General features: G+C 38.4%; 1 protein-coding gene and 1 pseudogene across 1 annotated transcript in view; one reads left to right on the forward strand and one right to left on the reverse strand.

Annotated features, from left to right (window-relative positions):
- LOC145390722 (uncharacterized) overlaps positions 1-20403 on the reverse strand; it is a 54161-nt gene extending 33758 nt beyond the window's left edge. The window contains exons 1-3 of the mRNA XM_080265516.1: positions 20368-20403; positions 6940-7047; positions 4573-4705 (exon numbers count right to left, since the gene is read on the reverse strand). Coding sequence (XP_080121642.1) covers positions 4573-4705; positions 6940-7047; positions 20368-20403 — 277 coding nt within the window. The remainder of the gene's footprint in view (positions 1-4572; positions 4706-6939; positions 7048-20367) is intronic.
- Positions 1758-1873, forward strand: LOC145390836 (5S ribosomal RNA; annotated as a pseudogene).
- Positions 20404-21090: the final 687 nt, after the last annotated feature.

The raw sequence follows: 21090 nt of genomic DNA on the forward strand, positions 1-21090 counted from the left end.
TCTGAGGTTTGTTTAGACTACAACAACACGGGGATTGTAAGTATATACTTTGCACTTTTTAGTATTGCAAAATGGATACATACTTTAGTAAAGCAAATTTGGAAAAGAAAAGGGATAAATGTAAAAAGCAAAATGATGATTTCTACCAAGAACTGGTTGAAGTGGAGACTCACAATGGACTGGTTGAACGTGTACACAAACTAGAAATGGCTTTCAAAAATGAAATTGATGAAATAAAGAAGCAGATGCACTTGCAAAAGGAAGAAATAGAAAAACTAGGAAGGGAGGCCAATAAGAAAGACACAACCATCAGTGAACTAACAGTGGAATTGAGTACACTTAGGAAGAAAGTGAGTGAAATGGCAAGTACAGTAGTCAATCACGAGAGTGTTATGGATAAGTTAAAAAATGACACAGAGACAATTAGGCAAGTAAGAAGCCTTATTGACCAGAGCAGTGATATTTAGGAGAAGATAACACAGGTGAATGAAGCTGTGCAAAGCTACAAAAATGATGTGGAAATCACGTATGCTGAAATGGTGAAAGTAAAGAAAGAGTTAGAAACAAGGGTGGAGGAAAAAAGCATTAAAAAGGAAGTGAAAAGAATAATCCAAAACAATCCAAAGTTAGTCAGAGATTCAATAGATATAAACAAATCTATAGTAATCACTGGTATAGAAGAGGAAGATCTAAAAAACAAGATCACAAGAGACAAAAAGGAGATGGCAAATGTAATGAGCTTACTGAAGGAAGTATCAGAGGAAATCTGTAGTAAAGACATAGAGGAACACAAAAGGTTAGGGAAATATGAGAAAAGCAAGACAAGACCTCTAAAGGTGACTTTCCAGAGTGTAAACACTGTGGAAGAGATACTAAAAAATGCAAAGAATCTTATGGAAAAAGAGGAGTTCAAAAATGTATGGATAAACAGATGCCTAACACAAGAGGAACTGGAATTACTGAAAGAGAAAAGGGAGGAAGCAAAAGCAAAAAATGAGGGAAGATCGGAAGAGGAGAAGAAGTTTTTTTTACAAAGTAATAGGATTGCAGGTACGAAAGTGGTACACAAACAGGATGGAATAAAAAGGAGGAAGGTAGCAGAACCATGTCATGACAAGTATATAAACAAGAAGATAAAGTTGATGTACTCAAATGTGGATGGAATGGTATCTAAATTACTAGAGATGAATGATTATGTCAGAGAAAAAGAACCACAAATAATATGCCTAACTGAAACAAAATTAACACCAAGGATATCCAATGACATACTAAACTTAGAGGAATACAATATATGGAGAAGAGACAGAAATTTAAAAAAAGGAGGAGGAATTATAATATTAACTAAGAAAAATCTAAAAGTCAATGAAATAAAACTAGATATACCATCACAAGTAGAACTGATTGCAGTAGAGATCAACACATCTGAAGGTAAAGTAATTGTAGCCAATTTGTACATGCCACCAAGATCAAACACATGGGAAAGAGATGAATATGAGGAACTGGCAGAGAGTACAATTCAGAGTTTAAGAGCATTACTACTTAAAATGGAAGAAAAATCAGAAAGATTTATACTAACTGGGGATTTCAATACAAATATAAATTGGAATACTCTAGATATAACTAGCCAAGAAAACTGTTGGGACCAAAAGCTCCTGGATCTCGTACAAGAGTTCTTCCTAATGCAACATGTGAGGGAAACCACCAGAAAAAGAGGACTTGATGTACCTTCAGTGCTAGATCTAATATTTACTAAGCAAGAAAATGATACCACGTTGAGTACACCGCTTCCCGTCCGATCAGCGAAGTTAAGCAACGTTGGGTCTGGTTAGTACTTGGATGGGTGACCGCCTGGGAACACCAGATGCTGTTGGCATCCCTACGTGTCAAGTGGGGTTGGTGGAGGATTAGTGCCCCTCCCTGTAAAACAATTAACTCTAAGCCCTTGACCACCCCGTTTGGGATACATGGCGTCTGGCAATGAATGAATGAATGAAGAAAATGATATTGACAGTTTTATATATCACCCTCCACTCGGCAAAAGCGATCATGCAGTACTAAATTATAACTTCAGGATAGCATAGGACATAGTAAACAGCAATGACAGTTACAAAAAGAGCCTAAACTATAAAAAGGGAAATTATCAAGACCTAAAGAAGTATTTCTTAGAAGTTGATTGGGAAAATGAGCTTAGTGGACAAGATTTAAATGCTGTATATAAAAAATTCTGTGAATTTTATGAAATAGGAGTCCAGAAGTACATCCCACAGCACAAAGAAGCAGATAAGAAAATACAGAAATGGTTCAATACAGAATGTAAAAAATCAAAAGAAAGAAGAGATTTGTTGTGGAATAGATACAGAAGACATAATAGTGGAAGGGCGTATAAGAATTACAAACAGGCAAGAAACGATTATACAAGAATAAGGAGGGAAGCCCAAAAACAGTTTGAGGAGGATATAATAAATAAAAGTAGTGATCAACCAAAGCTGTTTTACAGCTATATCAGAAGCAAAACCAAAGTAAAAGATATAATACAATCAATTACGGACGACGGAATCACGTATACACAAGAGAAGGATATTTGTGAAGCACTAAATAAGAATTTCCAATTAGTTTTTACAGAAGAAAAAATTTTTGAGAGGGACTATGTGGAACATGCATGTCCACACATACTACCAGATATACAAATAGCAGAAAAAGTAATACAGGAGGAGTTAAGTAGATTAGACAGAGGAAAAGCAAGTGGTCCTGATGAAATTTCATGTTGGGTACTACGAGAATGTGCAAAGGAGTTAAGTAAACCATTATTTTTAATTTTCAAGAAATCCTTGAGTCAAGGTAAACTACCTGATATTTGGAAAAAAGCAAATATTGTCTCCTTATTCAAGAAAGGAAATAGACAAAATCCACTCAACTACCGACCAGTACCACTGACCAGTGTTGTAAGCAAGGTATTAGAAAAGCTTATAAGAAAAGCTTGGGTAAACCATCTAGAAGAACACAGTATGATAACAAAAAGACAGTTTGGTTTCAGAAAAGGAAAATCATGTGTTACTAATCTGTTGAGCTACTATGACAGAGTAACAAACACAATACAGGAAAGGGAAGGATGGGTGGACAGTATCTATTTAGATTTCGAGAAAGCTTTTGACACAGTACCACACCAAAGACTTTTATGGAAACTGTACCATCAAGGAGGAATTCGAGGCAAACTGTTTTGTTGGATGCAAGACTTTCTCATAAAAAGAGAAATGAGAACAGTACTAAGAGGAAACTACTCATCATGGAAAGAAGTGACTAGTGGAGTACCACAGGGTTCAGTGCTGGCACCAATCATGTTTTTAGTGTATATAAATGATATAAACAGTAACACTGGAAATGAGAGCTATCTGAATATGTTTGCAGATGATGCAAAAATACAAAGGAGAATTACTAACACAGACTCTTGTAAAGAGCTACAAGAAGAATTAAATAAACTTCTGAATGGAGTAGTACATGGCAAATGGAATTCAATGTGGACAAGTGTCATGTAATCAAGTTTGGTAAAAGTGGAAAAAGACCTGATTGGGATTATAAGTTAGGAAATAAAACCTTATACACATCAGAAAGAGAGAAAGACCTAGGTGTGATCATCAATAACAGACTATCTTCGGCTGACCACATCAGCGAGAAGGTACGGAACATGTATACACTGCTTGCAAATATGAGAATAGCATTCACATACATAAATGAAGACATGCTAAGAAGGATAATGACATCATTCATTAGACCAGCCCTGGAATATGCATCAGTAGTCTGGAGTCCTCATCTCAAAAAGCACATAGACAAGATTGAAAAATTTCAAAGGGCTGCTAGAAGATGGATACCAAGCTTAAGGGACCTAAGCTACGAAGAAAGACTAAATAAACTGAATCTACCAACACTACAGGAGCGAAGGAAAAGAGGTGACATGATAATGCTTTATAAAAGCATATCAGAGAAGGAGAAAATAGACATGATTACTTAACACATGGAGAAGCAACAGCAAGAGGACACTGCAAAAAACTGCATAAGAAGAGAGGTGATAAAGACGTAAGGAAATTCAGTTTCCCAAACAGAGCAATTGACCAATGGAATGCACTACCAAATGAAATAGTGTGTGCCAAAACAATTCACAAATTTAAGGATATGTACGATAAATATGGTTTAAGACACGGGACAGTACGAGCTTGACTCATTCCTGTAAAGATACAATTAGGTATGAACAATTAGGTAAGAACACACTACGCTCCAGCCGGGAATCGAACCGGAGACCTCTAGACAAAAATCAGGCACCATTACCACTACACCAAGGTGTGATAAAAGCCAGGCCACCTGAATTCCATGAAGAACCAGGCAAATCCTTTATGAGATGACATGTTTCAATCCCAGCCCATATGATGATACATATTTCAGACACACCAGGATTGCCGCTTAGCCCCACTCAGCTCGGCATCATGATAATATGGGCCAAGTTGGAGTGAAGACAATATAGCATCCAGAGCCACCCATGTCACTGTACTGATTCTCTCTTCTTGTGTACCCATATCTAACGCCTCTCTTCCAGTCTGCCGGATGTGTTCTCGTGTGTTGCGGGGATGACTTTCGTGTTACCAGTGTCTGTCCTGCTATTCATTTCGTACTCCCACTGCCACATCCACGCCCACACCAGCAAACTGAGCCGTGCCTGCAACACATTAAATACATTCAAGTGAGTTCCATTGGTGTGCCATTTAGAACCACTCTATACAGGAACGTTCAGTAGTATTTTGACTTACTAGTAATAGCAAGGGGATTTTTTTTTTTTTTTTTTGGGGGGGGGACATTTTCCTTCGTACTCTCTCTCTCTCTCTCTCTCTCTCTCTCTCTCTCTCTCCTTACATCTTCATAATCTCATCTATATTATTTACATCATTTTCATATCGACGCAGCAAGTACCAGTGAAATACAAGAGGGTTTTAAAATGCCATATGTAAAATACTTCGCTGAGGAGATGGTGTTACGGATTCTACTGAGGCATTTAGAATTCGACCCTACAAAGAAGGACCATCATACAAAATATAGACGTAATAGAATTCAGTGCCAGTTGGACTTATCATGAACAGCAAGGATAAATTTTGGCGACCTCAGCTGGTACACTATAAGCAGCCGAGAAAACACCTGCACTGGATGATGTTTACCTCCTTCCAGACGATTTTATTCAGTTTTTTTGTCGAGCTGGAGGAGTTTGACGTTACTTTGATTAACTCCTTCACTACTGGAGGTGTGTCCTAAGCTAAATGTATTTGTCTGGGGATACCAAGAACAAGGTATCAAAGACGTCATCATGTTGAAGAGTGAAGGGGCGCAAAAATACACGAATTCCTATATGCCAGAGGTTGATTGACTGATTGACTGGTTGACTGATTGCCTTTTAAAATACGACAGTATAATAACAGAGGTCACTCCTACCGTACGACTGGTGTAGATGCAGAATAAAGATAAAACATGTACAGAATTATATAAATGCATACGGTACATAATAATGCAGGAAATAAATAAAAAAAGTCATCTGAATCAAAATCCATATAAAAGCGTCAAGGATACACCATAAATATATACATAAAACAACTGCAGTTAGAAGTATGCATTAAAAAGAAAAAAAAAGAAAACTATCTGAGGAAGCATGTTGCCACGCCTCACCGACTCACCATTAACAGTCGGCAGGAGTGTAGCTGACTCGGCTGGTAAGATGCGCACGGCCAGGATCACCCACAACATCACAGCTTTATCCATCACCCCAAAATAAATCTGAAAATATTAGCAGTTATTTTTTTTCTCTAGCTCTTTATTTGTCTATCTGTTGACAGATGCCTTAATCCCGTAACGGGTGGCAACAAATCGTCTCGAAGTCGCCCTGCCCCCTGCCATTTGGCTGGCCTTCTTTCAACCCATTCACACCCAGTTTCATAATTATATCTCCACTCTGTCCCTCCATCTCATCAGTGATCTCCCGTTCCCACTCTCTCCCGCTACCTCATTCACATACAATTTTCTAGTCAGTCTCTCATTCTCCATCCCCTCCACATGGCCATGATATCTCATAGTATTTAACACTCAGTCACATCCTCATGAACACCACAATGCTCCTTTACTTCGTCATTTCTTTGTCTGTCCCTTTAACTTGGGCTAAAAACTTGTCATCTCTCAGTCTTGAATGCTGAGCTGCAACAGTATACTAATTTGAATATGATGCTAGTCGCGAAGAAACGCTATGGCAAAGATGTTCAGCCGTGGTACTGTCATATTTCTATCACTGAGCCACGTGAAATAAGCTACAAGAGGACGAAAATCCAGGTTAGGCTGTCGTGATATCTAACTATCTATCTATCTATATATATATATAGTAACGCCCACAGTAATACGCCTCCAAGTAACACGGCTTCAAGTAACAGCTTCAAGTAACACGAGTTCAAGTAACGTTGCTTCAAATAACACAGCTTCAAGTAACAACCATCAAGCTACACACATTCAAGTAACAGCTTCAAGTTACATGCCTTCAAGTAACACCGCTTCAAGTAACACCCCTTCAAAAGATACACATCTTTGTGTAACACGTGGTCAAATTAACACTCACAACACCGTGGGTTTACCCATCACACCACAACACACCTGAAGATAATATCAGTTAAAGTCGGTGTGTTTTCATCTGACAAATGTCGCAAGTCCCTTTCTCAGCTAGTTTGATGGCCAGGCGTAGACATATTGGAGAATAAATGTGACTAGTAACCAAGGAGACTCACTGCTACCTCATAACTAAAGCTCAAGGAATATCGCCTACCCATGACGTAGTGTTCAAGGTGTGAGAGTAGCGCAGTTCTGTCAAATGAAAACATACCTGCTATAGAGACACCAGCAGTAGCACGGCTTCAAGTAACACACCATCAAGTAACACGCCTTCAAGTACATGACTTCAAGTAACACAGCTTCAGGTAGCATGGCTTCATATAACATGGCTTCAAGCAACAAACATGCCTTCAAGTAACACACCTTCAAATAACACAGATCCAAGTATCATGGGTTCAAGTAACACAGTTTCAAGTAAAGTAGATTCAAGTATCACGGATTCCAGCAATGCAGGTTCAAGTAACAGGATTCAAGTAACAAGAATTAAAGTAACACGGACTCCAGCAATTCTGATTCAAGTAACACGGATTCAAGTAATGTAGATTCAAGTAACAGGGATTCAAGTAAGGTGGATTCAAGTAATGCAGATTCAAGTAACATGGATTCAAGTAACATGGATTCAAGTTACATGGATTCGATTCAAGTAACATGGATTCAAGTAATGTGGATTCAAGTAACACACATTATAGTAATGCAGTTTCAAGTAATACAGATTCAAGTAACACAGATGCAAGCAAGATGGATTCAAGTAACACAGATTCAAGTAATGCAGATTCAAGTAACTAGGGTTCAAGTAATAAATTCATGTAACGTGGATTAAAGTAATGCGGATTCAAGTAACATAGCTTCAAGTAATAAGGCCTAAAATAACACGGCTTTACCATGGCTTCAATTAACGAGACTTCAGGGAATGCAAATTCAAGAAACATGATTACAGCAGTTTTTATTCTTAGTTTCATACAAAGAAAAAGATGATACATGTAGTTAGGTTTGTATTCTAAGCTGCATCATCATCATCATCATCATCATCACCTTTGCCATCACCATCATCATCATCATAATCATTATCATCATTATCGGTTTTACGTCTGTTTTGCATTCTAAGTATCATCACCATCATCATCACCATCATCATCATCTTTGCCTCTACCATCACTACCATCATCATCATTATCTATTTTCCATAGTTTCGTATTTAATATCGTAATTATCATCATCTTTATCACTGTCATCATCATCATCATCATCATTACGTCTGTTTTCCTGGTAATATGAGTCAGACATGTTCACCTTATGGCATTCCTCCACTCGTTTGCCATCACGAAACAGAAATTATCTAAAGCCAGCTCGTTGAACCTCAAACTTTATTACTCTTCATTTACCAGACCCATTTTTTAATGTCTGAGCGGCTTGAGTCTCTTCTTTAACACAGACTGAAGTTAATGAAATGAAGAAGATTCAGTAAAGCTTCAGCAAATTAGCTTTAGGGCAAATTCTGTACATTATGAATCAGAATTATATCACTTTGAACTAGAATGGCTTGCAGGCAGGCGTAGATTTCAAAATGTCAGCAATTATTTTTTAACATGATAAACAGATAGATATGAAGACAGATAAACATAGCTCTCTACTGCCAACACTTAACACCAATAATTCACTTTCAGATTAAGAACTCACAGTTCCAACACGATAAACACAGTAATACGCAGACAGCATACCTACAGACATACATATAGTAGCTCTCTACTGCCAGCACTTACCACCAAGAACTGCTGAACTGCTCTTTTAGATTAAAACCCACAATTCCAACACGATAAACATAGCAATAGTCCCTAATACCAGATAGGCAGGTAGGTTGATAGAGATAAACAGCTATCTACTACCAAAACTTAACACCAATAATTGCACTTTGAGACAAAGGGCTTCCAGTACACTGAATGAGAAGAATACATATATACACAAACAATCCCATTCCCCAGGCGACTAGATTATATATATATATATATATATATATATATATATATATATATATATATATATATATATATATATCTCGTTTCTTTAGTTAATATGAATGTACGATTTCCTGATGCCTTTTCAGTACAATTTTCACTACGCATTTCATACTTTATTATTATTATTATTATTATTATTATTATTATCATCATTTAACCACAAAATAATGGGCTGGTGGTTCTAGGTGGTTTTGAAACCCAATAACTAGCTCTCCTTTGCTTGGTTAATTTTCCCTGATAAAATCCACTGGATAAATCGCTACGGCGTCTGCGTCATATTATCATGCTGAAACTAAAATATACTGTAGATGGTTTGTATGAAGCGGGCTAAAGTAATGCTTGTAATGTATTGAAGCTAATATATCATGCATTGAAATTCAGGAGTTAATATTGATGACGTGGAGCTTTCCAGTGTAGAACCTTCTTGCATTACTACCCTTACCTTCAACTTGTAGCATTAGATATCATAGTGATAGTCTTCTCTGTAACAAGCAGCCTCGATAGGACTATTAGGTCTGTTGCTGTTTGCTTTCCTTCACCTTCAGTTAATATTTGCTGATATTTGCCCCGGAAACGAAATCTCTGTGCCCGGCCAGTCGCCCTGTCACCCAACTCTACAACGGACACTAATGATAAAATACCCTCCTTTGATTTTGACAGATGGAGGGTAACAATACCCTTCTTTGGCTTTGTCAGGTAAAGGGTAAAAAGGTATCGACAGAATATAATGCTAGTCATGAAGAATGGCATGGAAAGGCCATATTGTACAGGATGGTCTTAATTTTCTACTGAGCTACGTGAAATATGCTCTTAAATGACAAAAATCTGGGTCATCTTCAGGTAAAAGGACTACATATAGATAAGTTTCCCATTTTTCGAGACCAAAAAATCATTTAAAAATCTCAAAAGATGTTAATGAGATACACAGATTTAAGGCTCAGTCATAGCACCGCACTCCTGGCTGCTTCGCCCTTTTGACTACGAGGTTTGAACAACTTTTGCCAGCTTACCGGGACGCCTTCCCTGACGACGCCTTCACTCTCAATCAGCCACAAAAAGACATTGTTGCTGTTTGCTTGCCTTTGTACTCTTTTGTAGGTGGCTCTTTGTTATTCAAGGTGGCCCATATATAACGTACTTCCTCCGCTCCATTGGGTGAGTCCTTGTGTTGCGGGGGCGGCTCAGCTAGTGTTTACAATGTCTAACCTGCATTATTTCTTCATTTCCTACTCCCACTGCCACGCCCACGCCCACAGTGTCAACCTAGCATCATTTCTTCATTCTCTACTCCTACTGCCACGCCCACAGTGTCTACCCAGCAGTGGCGAATTAAGGGGGGGGGGGCTGACTGGGTTGCAGCCGGGGTCCCCCGGTATTTGGGGGGCCCCCAATTTCTACAGTTTGTCAACAGAAAATCTGATACAAAAGGTCACCTAAGGGGCATGCATGATTGAGGGCCCTCCAGGGGGGGCCCCTTCCCAATCCCCCATAACAAACCTTCCCTCAGGTATTCCCCCACGGCTACATTAACAATATATTTAGGTTTTCATTGTATAAAGTAATAAAAATAACAATAGGCCTACATACAACTTAATTGGACCGGTGCATAAAAATAAAATAGTTACCGGTTCAATTACGTTTGGGCTGTGGTTTTCTTTCATGACTTCGTTATTTTATGCAGATATTTTATACAGATATTCAGGATAATGTCTCCTTTTTTATTGAGTTATATTATGTTTAGTACATAATAATTACTATAGTATCTGTGAGACCTAGAAGAGAGAATCAGAATATTATTATTTATAAAGTATAATTTTATTCCTACTCAAATGCTGAAGTCTTTGTTGACATGAACATGACACTCAGGTACACGTGTGTAGTAGAGGGAATCCAAGACCGTCCTAGGCGGCCAAAATAGCAACATTTAGACGTAAGTTTCTCTATTTGATATTTTCATTACTTCGTTTATAAAATGGAGTACCTCAAGCATTATTGTGAACTCTACTAAACGCACATCGGAAAGACAGAACAAAGGTGCAATGCTTCTGCAAGCCGACCTGCCACTTAGCAGCTGTGCAGCATATTACTGTACAGAGAAAAGAGAAAATTACTCTATCACTATTCCTCACTATGGTGCTATCGATAGGAAATTCCGGTTTAGGTTTTGTGTTCTGTTTACTTAGTTTATTTTTACTAAAGATAATTATCGAGTAGGCCTAATGCCTGACGATTTTTCCCATCAATTTTTGTTCTCCGAGCTTTGAAACACGGAAAGATAAGGTAATTGTAAAAGCATATACCGGTAGTACCTAGAAGAATTGGCAATGGATGAAAATCAGCCACGAGAAAGTAAACTTGTGGCAGAAGGACTTCTGGAGAAGCTTCAGCAGCTAGAAATCTCAATCTTACTTGAAGTATGAGACACAGTTTTAGAGAGGTTTCAGAAAACCAGCTTATCCCTTCAAGAAAGTGGACTCCCTTTGAATTCAGCAGTTAATTTGTTGAAATCTCTCCTCGAGTTTGTCATCAGTCAGCGCTCGGAATTTGAAAGCTATGAAGAAAAAGGAATGGTGAAGTCAGTGGTCAAAGAATACAAAGAATCTTCAAAACGACAAAAGAAGAGGAAGCACCAGTTTGATGAAGGTCCCTCAGCTGAAACAGTATTTTCACCCAGAGAAAGTTTCAAGGTTGAGGTATTTTTACCAATCATTGACAAGCTAGTTTCAGCTCTCAAAGATCGTTTAAATGCTTACAAAGAAATTGAGGATAAGTTCGGCTTTCTTTCCAACCTAACCAAGCTTAGCAATGATTCCATCAGAAAAGCAGCAAATAAATTGATGGAAGAATATTCAAATGATTTTGAAGACTGCTTTCCTTCTGAATTAGTACAATTTTCAGAACTATTCAAAACTGTCAGTGCCCAAGAATGGAATAAAGCACAGAGCACAAGCCCAGAGTCAAGGATGTTATTGCTTCTGAATGAGAGTAAGTATACTCAATGCTTCCCAAATGTCCACATTGCACTACGCATTTATCTTTCTATGGCAACTTCAAACTGCAGTGGAGAAAGATCCTTTTCCAAGTTGAAAAGAATAAAAAATGAAGTTCGAAGTACCATGGGACAACAACGACTAAATCAGCTCTCTCTTATGAGTATAGAAAATGATATTGGTGGAGGATTAGTGCCCCTCCCTGTAAAATAATTAACTCTAAGCCCTTGGCCACCCCGTCTGGGATACATGGCGTCTGGCAATGAATGAATGAATGAATGAATATTGTAGAGAAACAGCTTCAATGACTTAATCAATGAGTTTGGCTTGAAAAAAGTTCGTAGACGTGCAATGTAAGGGCAGCCTAGTATCATATTTATGAAGTGTTCATTCAGGTTTTTAGGCTTATTATTGTTTGCAACATTAGAAAGAAATTATTTTCATATAATAAATCTGATGTTAGAATTAATATTATTTTATGCTTTTAACTACATTTTTACCTCAGGCTTTGCATACTGATTTTCTTAATGCCTTATTTGAAAGGGGTTTTACAAATCTGCCCTAATTGTGATATAGGTAAAGATAATTTAGCTTTGACTTAGAGATATAGGTGATTTCAAACCCAATCAATTGGCTGTTGAATACAATGATTTTCGAACTGAATAATATAATCGAGACTCGCTTCGCTCGCCAACTGTTTGATAAAAGGGCCCCCACCTGAAGTTTAGCCAGGGGCCCCATGCACTCTTAATCCGCCCCTGCTACCCAGCATCATTTATTTATTCATTTCCTACCCCATCTGCCACGTCCGCAATGTCTACCCTGCATTATTTATTCATTTCTTGCTCCTACTGCCACACCTTCGCCCACACCAGCGTACTGAGCCATTCCCACAACATAAAATACCGCCAGGTGAGTATCTAGTGCAGCGCTATTTACGAACCGCCGTGTAATGTTTTCAGAGGTTTTTATTCAGCTTAATGGGGGAGTGTTGATGTTAAGGGTTTGGATACAGGCTTTGTTACCTTCTTCAGTACTATATATTCTTCCATAATTGAATAAAATCGTATGGATATAACAATAAAATAAACCTGACCTTATTGAAAAAGTTACCTCATCGGGTCACCAACTGCACTAGACGGTGCGCTCTCTCTCTCTCTCTCTCTCTCTCTCTCTCTCTCTCTCTCTCTCTCTCGGTAATAACTGAATTGTTTTCCATCCATAACACGCACTTCGGTTGGAAATGGCGTTTGAAGAGAAATCGTACCATGAAATTAAACGAGTTTCAAAGTGCATTTTTATTTTCTTCATTATCGTTTCATCTTTTTTCCCATATATTTATTTATTTATTTATTTATGTATCCAGGAATGACTTAGTTTAGGCAAGGTATGTATATTTCTTAGTTTCTTCTACCCTGTACATTTCAAACTGCAACCGTATTGTAGTGTTGCGCGCGTATAGAAACCTAATCATTCCCTCCAAATTATGTACTAAAGCATATACTACTTAGGCAAAAAGTGCAGGGAAGTTATATTATGATTCAGCTTCCCTTCACTTACTTGAACATGGTGATTTTACTAGTTTTTCATTTTTAAGAATATTACATAGGAAGTCCATTAAACATAAGGAAAAATTTTATTCCATACATTTTTATAGAACTATTACCGTCAAAGATATAAGCGTTTTTAAATCAGTGAGAATATGGCGGCAAATTTAACTTTCAAGATGGTGACTGAGAAATGCGCTATCAGGGACCTACCAACCCCTTTCAGCCCGACGACATAATTTGTGTGTGTGTGTGTGTGTGTGTGTGTGTGTGTGTGTGTGTGTGTGTGTATTGTTGCTACCACCAGACGATTTTACTCTGCACAGATCCCCTCCTAGCAAAGGGTTAAGTGTGTGTGTGTGTGTGTGTGTGTGTGTGTGTGTTTTGTTGCTACCACCAGACGATTTTATTCATAACAGAGCCCCTCCTAGCAAAGTGTGTTCTTACCTAATTGTTCTTACCTAATTTTATCTTTACAGGAATGAGTCAAGCTCGTACTGTCCCGTGTCTTAAACCATATTTATCGTACATATCCTTAAATTTGTGAATTGTTTTGGCACACACTATTTCATTCGGTAGTGCATTCCACAGATCAATTGCTCTGTTTGGGAAACTGAATTTCCTTACGTCTTTATCACCTCTCTTCTTATGCAGTTTTTTGCAGTGTCCTCTTGCTGATGCTTCTCCATATGTTAAGTAATCATTTATGTCTATTTTCTCCTTTCCTGATATGCATTTATATAGCATTGTCATGTCACCTCTTTTCCTTCTCTCCTGTAGTGTTGGTAGATTCAGTTTATTTAGTCTTTCTTCGTAGCTTAGGTCCCTTAAGCTTGGTATCCATCTTGGAGCGGCCCTTTGAACTTTTTCAATCTTGTCTATGTGCTTTTTGAGATGAGGACTCCAGACTACTGATGCATATTCCAGGGTTGGTCTAATGAATGATGTTATCTTTCTTAGCATGTCTTCATTTATGTATGTGAATGCTATTCTCATATTTGCAAGCAGTGTATACATGTTCCGTACCTTCTCGCTGATGTGGTCAGCCGGAGATAGTCTGTTATTGATAATCACACCTAGGTCTTTCTCTCTTTCTGATACGTATAGGGTTTTATTTCCTAACTTATAATCCCAATCAGGTCTTTTTCCACTTTTACCAAACTTGATAACATGACACTTGTCCACATTGAATTCCATTTGCCATGTACTACTCCATTCATGAAGTTTATTTAATTCTTCTTGTAGCTCTTTACAAGAGTCTGTGTTAGTAATTCTCCTTTGTATTTTTGCATCATCTGCAAACATATTCAGATAGCTCTCCTTTCCAGTGTTACTGTTTATATCATTTATATACACTAAAAACATGATTGGTGCCAGCACTGAACCCTGTGGTACTCCACTAGTCACTTCTTTCCATGATGAGTAGTTTCCTCTTAGTACTGTCCTCATTTCTCTTTTTATGAGAAAGTCTTGCATCCAACAAAACAGTTTGCCTCGAATTCCTCCTTGATGGTACAGTTTCCATAAAAGTCTTTGGTGTGGTACTGTGTCAAAAGGTTTCTTGAAATCTAAATAGATACTGTCCACCCATCATTCCCTTTCCTGTATTGTGTTTGTTACTCTGTCATAGTAGCTCAACAGATTAGTAACACATGATTTTCCTTTTCTGAAACCAAACTGTCTTTCTGTTATCATACTGTGTTCTTCTAGATGATTTACCCAGGCTTTTCTTATAAGTTTTTCTAATACCTTGCTTACAACACTGGTCAGTGATACTGGTCGGTAGTTGAGTGGATTTTGTCTATTCCCTTTCTTGAATAAGGGGACAATATTTGCTTTTTTCCAAATATCTGGTAGTTTACCTTGACTCAAGGATTTCTTGAAAATTAAAAATAATGGTTTACATAACTCCTATGCACATTCTCGTAATACCCAACATGAAATTTCATCAGGACCACTTGCTTTTCCTCTGTCTAATCTACTTAACTCCTCCTGTATTACTTTTTCTGCTATTTGTATATCTGGTAGTATGTGTGGACATGCATGTTCCACATAGTCCCTCTCAAAATTTTTTTCTTCTGTAAAAACTAATTGGAAATTCTTCTTTAGTGCTTCAAAAATATCTTTCTCTTGTGTATAAGTGATTCCCGCGTCCGTAATGGATTGTATTATATCTTTTACTTTAGTTTTGCTTCTGATATAGCTGTAAAACAGCTTTGGTTGATCACTACTTTTATTTATTATATCCTCCTCAAACTGTTTTTGGGCTTCCCTCCTTATTCTTGTATAGTCGTTTCTTGCCTGTTTGTAATTATTATACGCCCTTTCACTATTGTGTCTTCTGTATCTATTCCACAACAAATCTCTTCTTTCTTTTGATTTTTTACATTCTGTATTGAACCATTTCTGTATTTTCTTATCTGCTTCTTTGTGCTGTGGGATGTACTTCTGGACTCCTATTTCATAAAATTCACAATTTTTTATATACAGCATTTAAATCTTGTCCTCTAAGCTCATTTTCCCAATCAACTTCTAAGAAATACTTCTTTAGGTCTTGATAATTTCCCTTTTATAGTTTAGGCTCTTTTTGTAACTATCATTGCTGTTTACTATGTCATATGCTATCCTGAAGTTATAATTTAGTACTGCATGATCGCTTTTGCCGAGTGGAGGGTGATATATTAAACTGTCAATATCATTTTCTTGCCTTGTGAATATTAGATCTAGCACTGAAGGTACATCAAGTCCTCTTTTTCTGGTGGTTTCCCTCACATGTTGCGTTAAGAAAAACTCTTGTACGAGATCCAGGAGCTTTTGATCCCAACAGCTTTCTTGGCTATTTATATCTAGAGTATTCCAATTTATATTTGTATTGAAGTCCCCAGTTAGTATAATTCTTTCCGATTTCTCTTCCATTTTATGTAGCAATGATCTTACACTCTGAATTGTACTCTCTGCCAGGTCCTCATATTCGTCTCTTTCCCATGTGTTTGATCTGGGTGGCATGTACAAATTGGCTACAATTGCTTTACCTTCAGATGTGTCGATCTCTACTGCAATCAGTTTTACTTGTGATGGTATATCTAGTTTTATTTCCTTGACTTTTAGATTTTTCTTAGTTAATATTATAATTCCTCCTCCTTTTTTTAAATATCTGTCTCTTCTCCATATATTGTATTCCTCTAAGTTTAGTATGTCATTGGATATCCTTGGTATTAATTTTGTTTCAGTTAGGCATATTATTTGTGGTTCATTTTCTCTGACATAATCATTCATCTCTAGTAATTTAGATACCATTCCATCCACATTTGAGTTCATCAGCCTTACCACCTTGTTCATATACTTGTCATAACATGGTTCTACTACCTTCCTCCTTTTTCTTCCATCCTGTTTGTGTACCACTTTCGTACCTGCAATCCTATTACTTTGTAAAAAAATTTCTTCTTCTCCTCTTCTGATCTTCCCTCATTTTTTGTTTTTGCTTCCGCCCTTTTCTCTTTCAGTAATTTCAGTTCCTCTTGTGTTAGGCATCTTTTTATCCATACATTATTGAACTCCTCTTTTTCCTTAAGATTCTTTGCATTTTTTAGTATCTCTTCCACAGTGTTTACACTCCGAAAAGTCACCTTTAGAGGTCTTGTCTTGCTTTTCTCGTATTTCCCTAACCTTTTGTGTTCCTCTATGTCTTTACTACAGATTTCTTCTGATACTTCTTTCAGTAAGCTCATTACATTTGCCATCTCCTTTTTGTCTCTTGTGATCTTGTTTTTAACTTCATCCTCTTCTATACCAGTGATTACTATTGATTTGTTTATCTCTACTGAGTCTCTGACTAACTTTGGATTGTTTTGGATTATTCTTTTCACCTCCTTTTTAATGCTTTTTTCCTCCACCCTTGTTTCTGAGTCTTTCTTTACTTTCACCATTTCAGCATACGTGGTTTCTACATCAATTTTGTAGCTTTGCACAGCTTCATCTACTTGTGTTATCTTTTCCTCAATATCACTGCTCTGGTGAATAAGACTGCTAACTTGCCTAATTGTCTCTGTGTCATTTTTGAACTCTTCCATAACACTCTCGTGATTGACTACTATACTTGCCATTTCATTCATTTTCTTCCTAAGTGTACTCAATTCCACTGTTAGTTCACTGATGGTTGTGTCTTTCTTATTGGCCTCCCTTCCTAGTTTTTCTATTTCTTCCTTTTGCAAGTGCATCTGCTTCTTTATTTCATCAATTTCATTTTTGAAAGCCATTTCTAGTTTGTTTACACGTTCAACCAGTCTATTGTGGGTCTCTACTTCAACCAGTTCTTGGTAGAAATCATCATTTTGCTTTTTACCTTTATCCCTTTTCTTTTCCAAATTTGTTTTACTGAAGTATGTATCCATTTTGCAATACTTAAAGTGCAAAGCATATACTTACAATCTCCGTCTTGTTGTAGTCTAAACAAACCTCAGAGATGACTCAGCGTATTCTTTCGTCTTGGTTCTATTTCCTGTTTTTACAAGTCTTGTTGAAACTTATTATTTTTTTCCTTTTTATAATGAACAATCATTTAGTCTAACCTGGTACAGAGCTTGACTCATACAAAGATACTATTTAGGTAATGCCACTGGCCGTGATGATTTGGTACGGAGCGCCGGTGTCACACGTCCGCCTAGATTGAATCCCTGTGTGTGTGTGTGTGTGTGTGTGTGTGTGTGCCCTAAGGTCCAGCAGGCCTCCTACGTACCGCACACCTCCACATGTCACCGCCTCTGCGCTACCACCCACCGTCCACATTGAATACATACCAGGGCCGTCTAATAAAGGACTGGTGTACTGGTATTAGTGGGGGTGTTTTTGCATTTTGGTGAGTTTTATGGTAACTCAGTAAAGTCTGTTGCAGCGAAATTCAAATCCATAAACTGGTTCAATTAGCACTAGAATATCAGTTTTTACTCTCTCTCTCTGGCATTAATCCTGTCAGCGTACTTATAGACATCATATTCCTCGTCTAACTACATTCTCTCTTTCCTCAGGCGACTTTCCCCCCGCTTCAAACAACCCCTCGAAGTGAAAGGGTTAACCATGGCCGAATCTAACCCCTCCTGTGCTGTATAAAATCGTCTGCTATACTCATTTCACTCCAACTTGGCCCAGATTTTCGTCCTTTTGCAGCTTATTTCACGTAGCTCAGTGGCCAACGTTGCGTCCTTTTGCAGCTTATTTCACTTAACTCCATGGCCCAGATTTTCGTCCTTTTGCAGCTTATTTCACGTAACTCATTGGTAGAAACGGGCAATACTACGGACCGTCATCCTCCCAATAGCACTTCTTCGTGACAAGCATCGTATTGTGGTGCTGGTGTATTCCTATGACTCAGATTTCCTGGTGGAGAGGATGTAGTCTTTGGCCAAGTTAGTGTGAAAAGAGTAGTGAATGAAGTACAAAGAGAATAGAATGAAGTACAAAGAGATTAGAATGAAGTACAAGGAGAGTAGGATGAAGTACAGAGTAGGATGAAGTACAAAGAGTAGGGTGAAGTACAAAGAGTAGGATGAAGTACAAAGAGTAGGATGAAATACAAGGAGAGTAGAATGAAGTACAGAGAGTATAGGATGAAGTACAAAGAGTAGGATGAAGTACAAAGAGAGTAGGATGAAGTACAAAGAGTAGGATGAAGTACAAAGAGTAGGATGAAGTACAAAGAATAGGATGAAGTACAAACAGAGTAGAATGAAGTACAAAAAGAGTAGGGTGAAGTACGTAAAGAGTAGGATGAAGCACAGTAGAATGAAGTACAAGGTAGAATGAATTATAAAAAAGTATAGTGGCAAGAATGAAATACATAGGAGTGAAGTACACAATATAGTGCCAGGAATGAAGTACAAAATATAGTGACTGGAAAGAAGTACAAGAGATAGTGCCAGGAATGAAGTACAAAATATAGTGACAGGAATGAAGTACAAGATATAGTGACAGGAATGAAGTACAAGATATAGTGACAGGAATGAAGTACAAGATATAGTGACAGGAATGAAGTACAAAATCGTCACTATGTTTAAGAGGTTGACTCATTGACTTCGAAAAGCTTTAAAAAAAATAAATAAATAAATAAATAAGGAGCCAGGTATAAACATTTGGAGAGGATGGAGAGTGAGAGACTGGCTAGGAGAGGATATGTTAGTGAGGTAGAAAAGGAGAGGAGGGGGAGACTAAGGATGAAATTTAGGGAGAGAGTGGAGAGATGAGAGAGAGTGGGGAGGGTTGGAGGAAGGGCAGCCAAATAACAGAGGAGAGGGCAACGTGTAAGCGATTTGTTTGTAGCTGACCCTTACAGGATATAGACGTTTGGCAATATGGAAAGATAGATAGATGGAAAAACAGACACAAAGCAAAAACTGAATTGTAATAAGAAGGGAAATAGTAAATGCGTGTTTTCATGATCTTTTTATTTATTTGTTATTTGCAAGAAAGACAAAGAAAGGCAAGTGTCGAAGCTTTCTATGTCTCTCAGTCCTTCCTGTGAATAAAAATTTGTTTCGAGAGGCTATGGTGGTAGAGAGGGACGCCTTCATGTGGTGGCACTGATAGCACTGGGTGGCCCCGCTGCCCGGCCATACAAAGGTCCACCAGTTCCTTCTCAGTCCCACCCGAAGGAGGCTGGTGGACTGCAGGAATAGGGTAACTTCAGCCTTCAGTCCACTGGGTTCACATTCATACGAACCTGGAATTACTACTACTACTACTACTACTGCTACTACTACTGCTGCTGCTGTTGTTACTACTATACTGCTACTATTACTACTATCGCTACCACGAGAGGGAGTTAGTCGTTAGTTTGTGAATCTGTCCTAGGATGTCTCGTTCTGCAGTCAGTTCCTTCACCCTGATGATATACTCTGTTTGATACAGGCCGGTCAATATATAACTCTCCACTTCCACTCCGTCGGCTGATTTCTCGTGTGCTGTGGGGACGGCTCAGTCAATGTTACGAGTATCAGTATCTACCCTGCATCATTCAAATCCTACTCCCACTGCCACACCCACACCCAAAATGTCCTCCCTGCATTTATTCATTTCCTACTCCCACTGCAGCATCCACGCCTAGCGTCTACCCTGCATTTATTCATTTCCTACCCTCACTGCCACAACCACGCCCACACTAGCCGACTGAGCCATTCCCGAAGCACAGAGGATACTGCCACGTGAGTATCTAGTGGAGCGTTATTTACGAACCATCCTGTATTCTTGCTACCGTCACTCGATTTTAGTGGACTCTTTTAGACTGAAGACGTTGGATGCAGCCTTCATTACCCATTCAGTGTGTGACATTGACTGTGAAAACAGCAGATTATGAGGAACCAGCTGGGTCAGTCATAAGATTCCTAGCGTTGTCTATAAACGGCAATAATTCTGAGCTTGTGAAGAGATGTGGCAGTCCTTCCTGTTGGCCACACATATCTGGCTTTTTGTACGGTGTGTTGAGCATGGCGTGCATGAGCGGTGACGACTGCCATTCACAGAGTTTCATGCTGCACACATTCAGCAGTTATAAAAGGTAATTAGTTGCCATGAGGTGTGTGATGTTTGTGTGGTGTTGGTGGTGGTGGCGGTTGTGGTGACGCAGGTGCGCAGTGTGACACAGTCGGCGGACCCACCGACCCACCGTGGTGGCACTCATGCCCGTCCACTCAGCAATGGCTCGCAGCGAAAGACCCTGCTCTCTCAGCAACACGTACCACTGCCGCTCAAGTATCTTACCTAGATTACACATCTGACGCCGTGCCCGCATATCGCTGCCTCTGTACGGTATAACTGTCAGTATAAATAGTCGTGCACTATTTCATCCCACGGTGTGCCCGCATG

The sequence above is a fragment of the Coenobita brevimanus genome, chromosome 15 (assembly GCF_032717465.1).
Source record: "Coenobita brevimanus isolate Jiangsu-jjx chromosome 15, ASM3271746v2, whole genome shotgun sequence".
Taxonomy (NCBI): domain Eukaryota; kingdom Metazoa; phylum Arthropoda; class Malacostraca; order Decapoda; family Coenobitidae; genus Coenobita; species Coenobita brevimanus.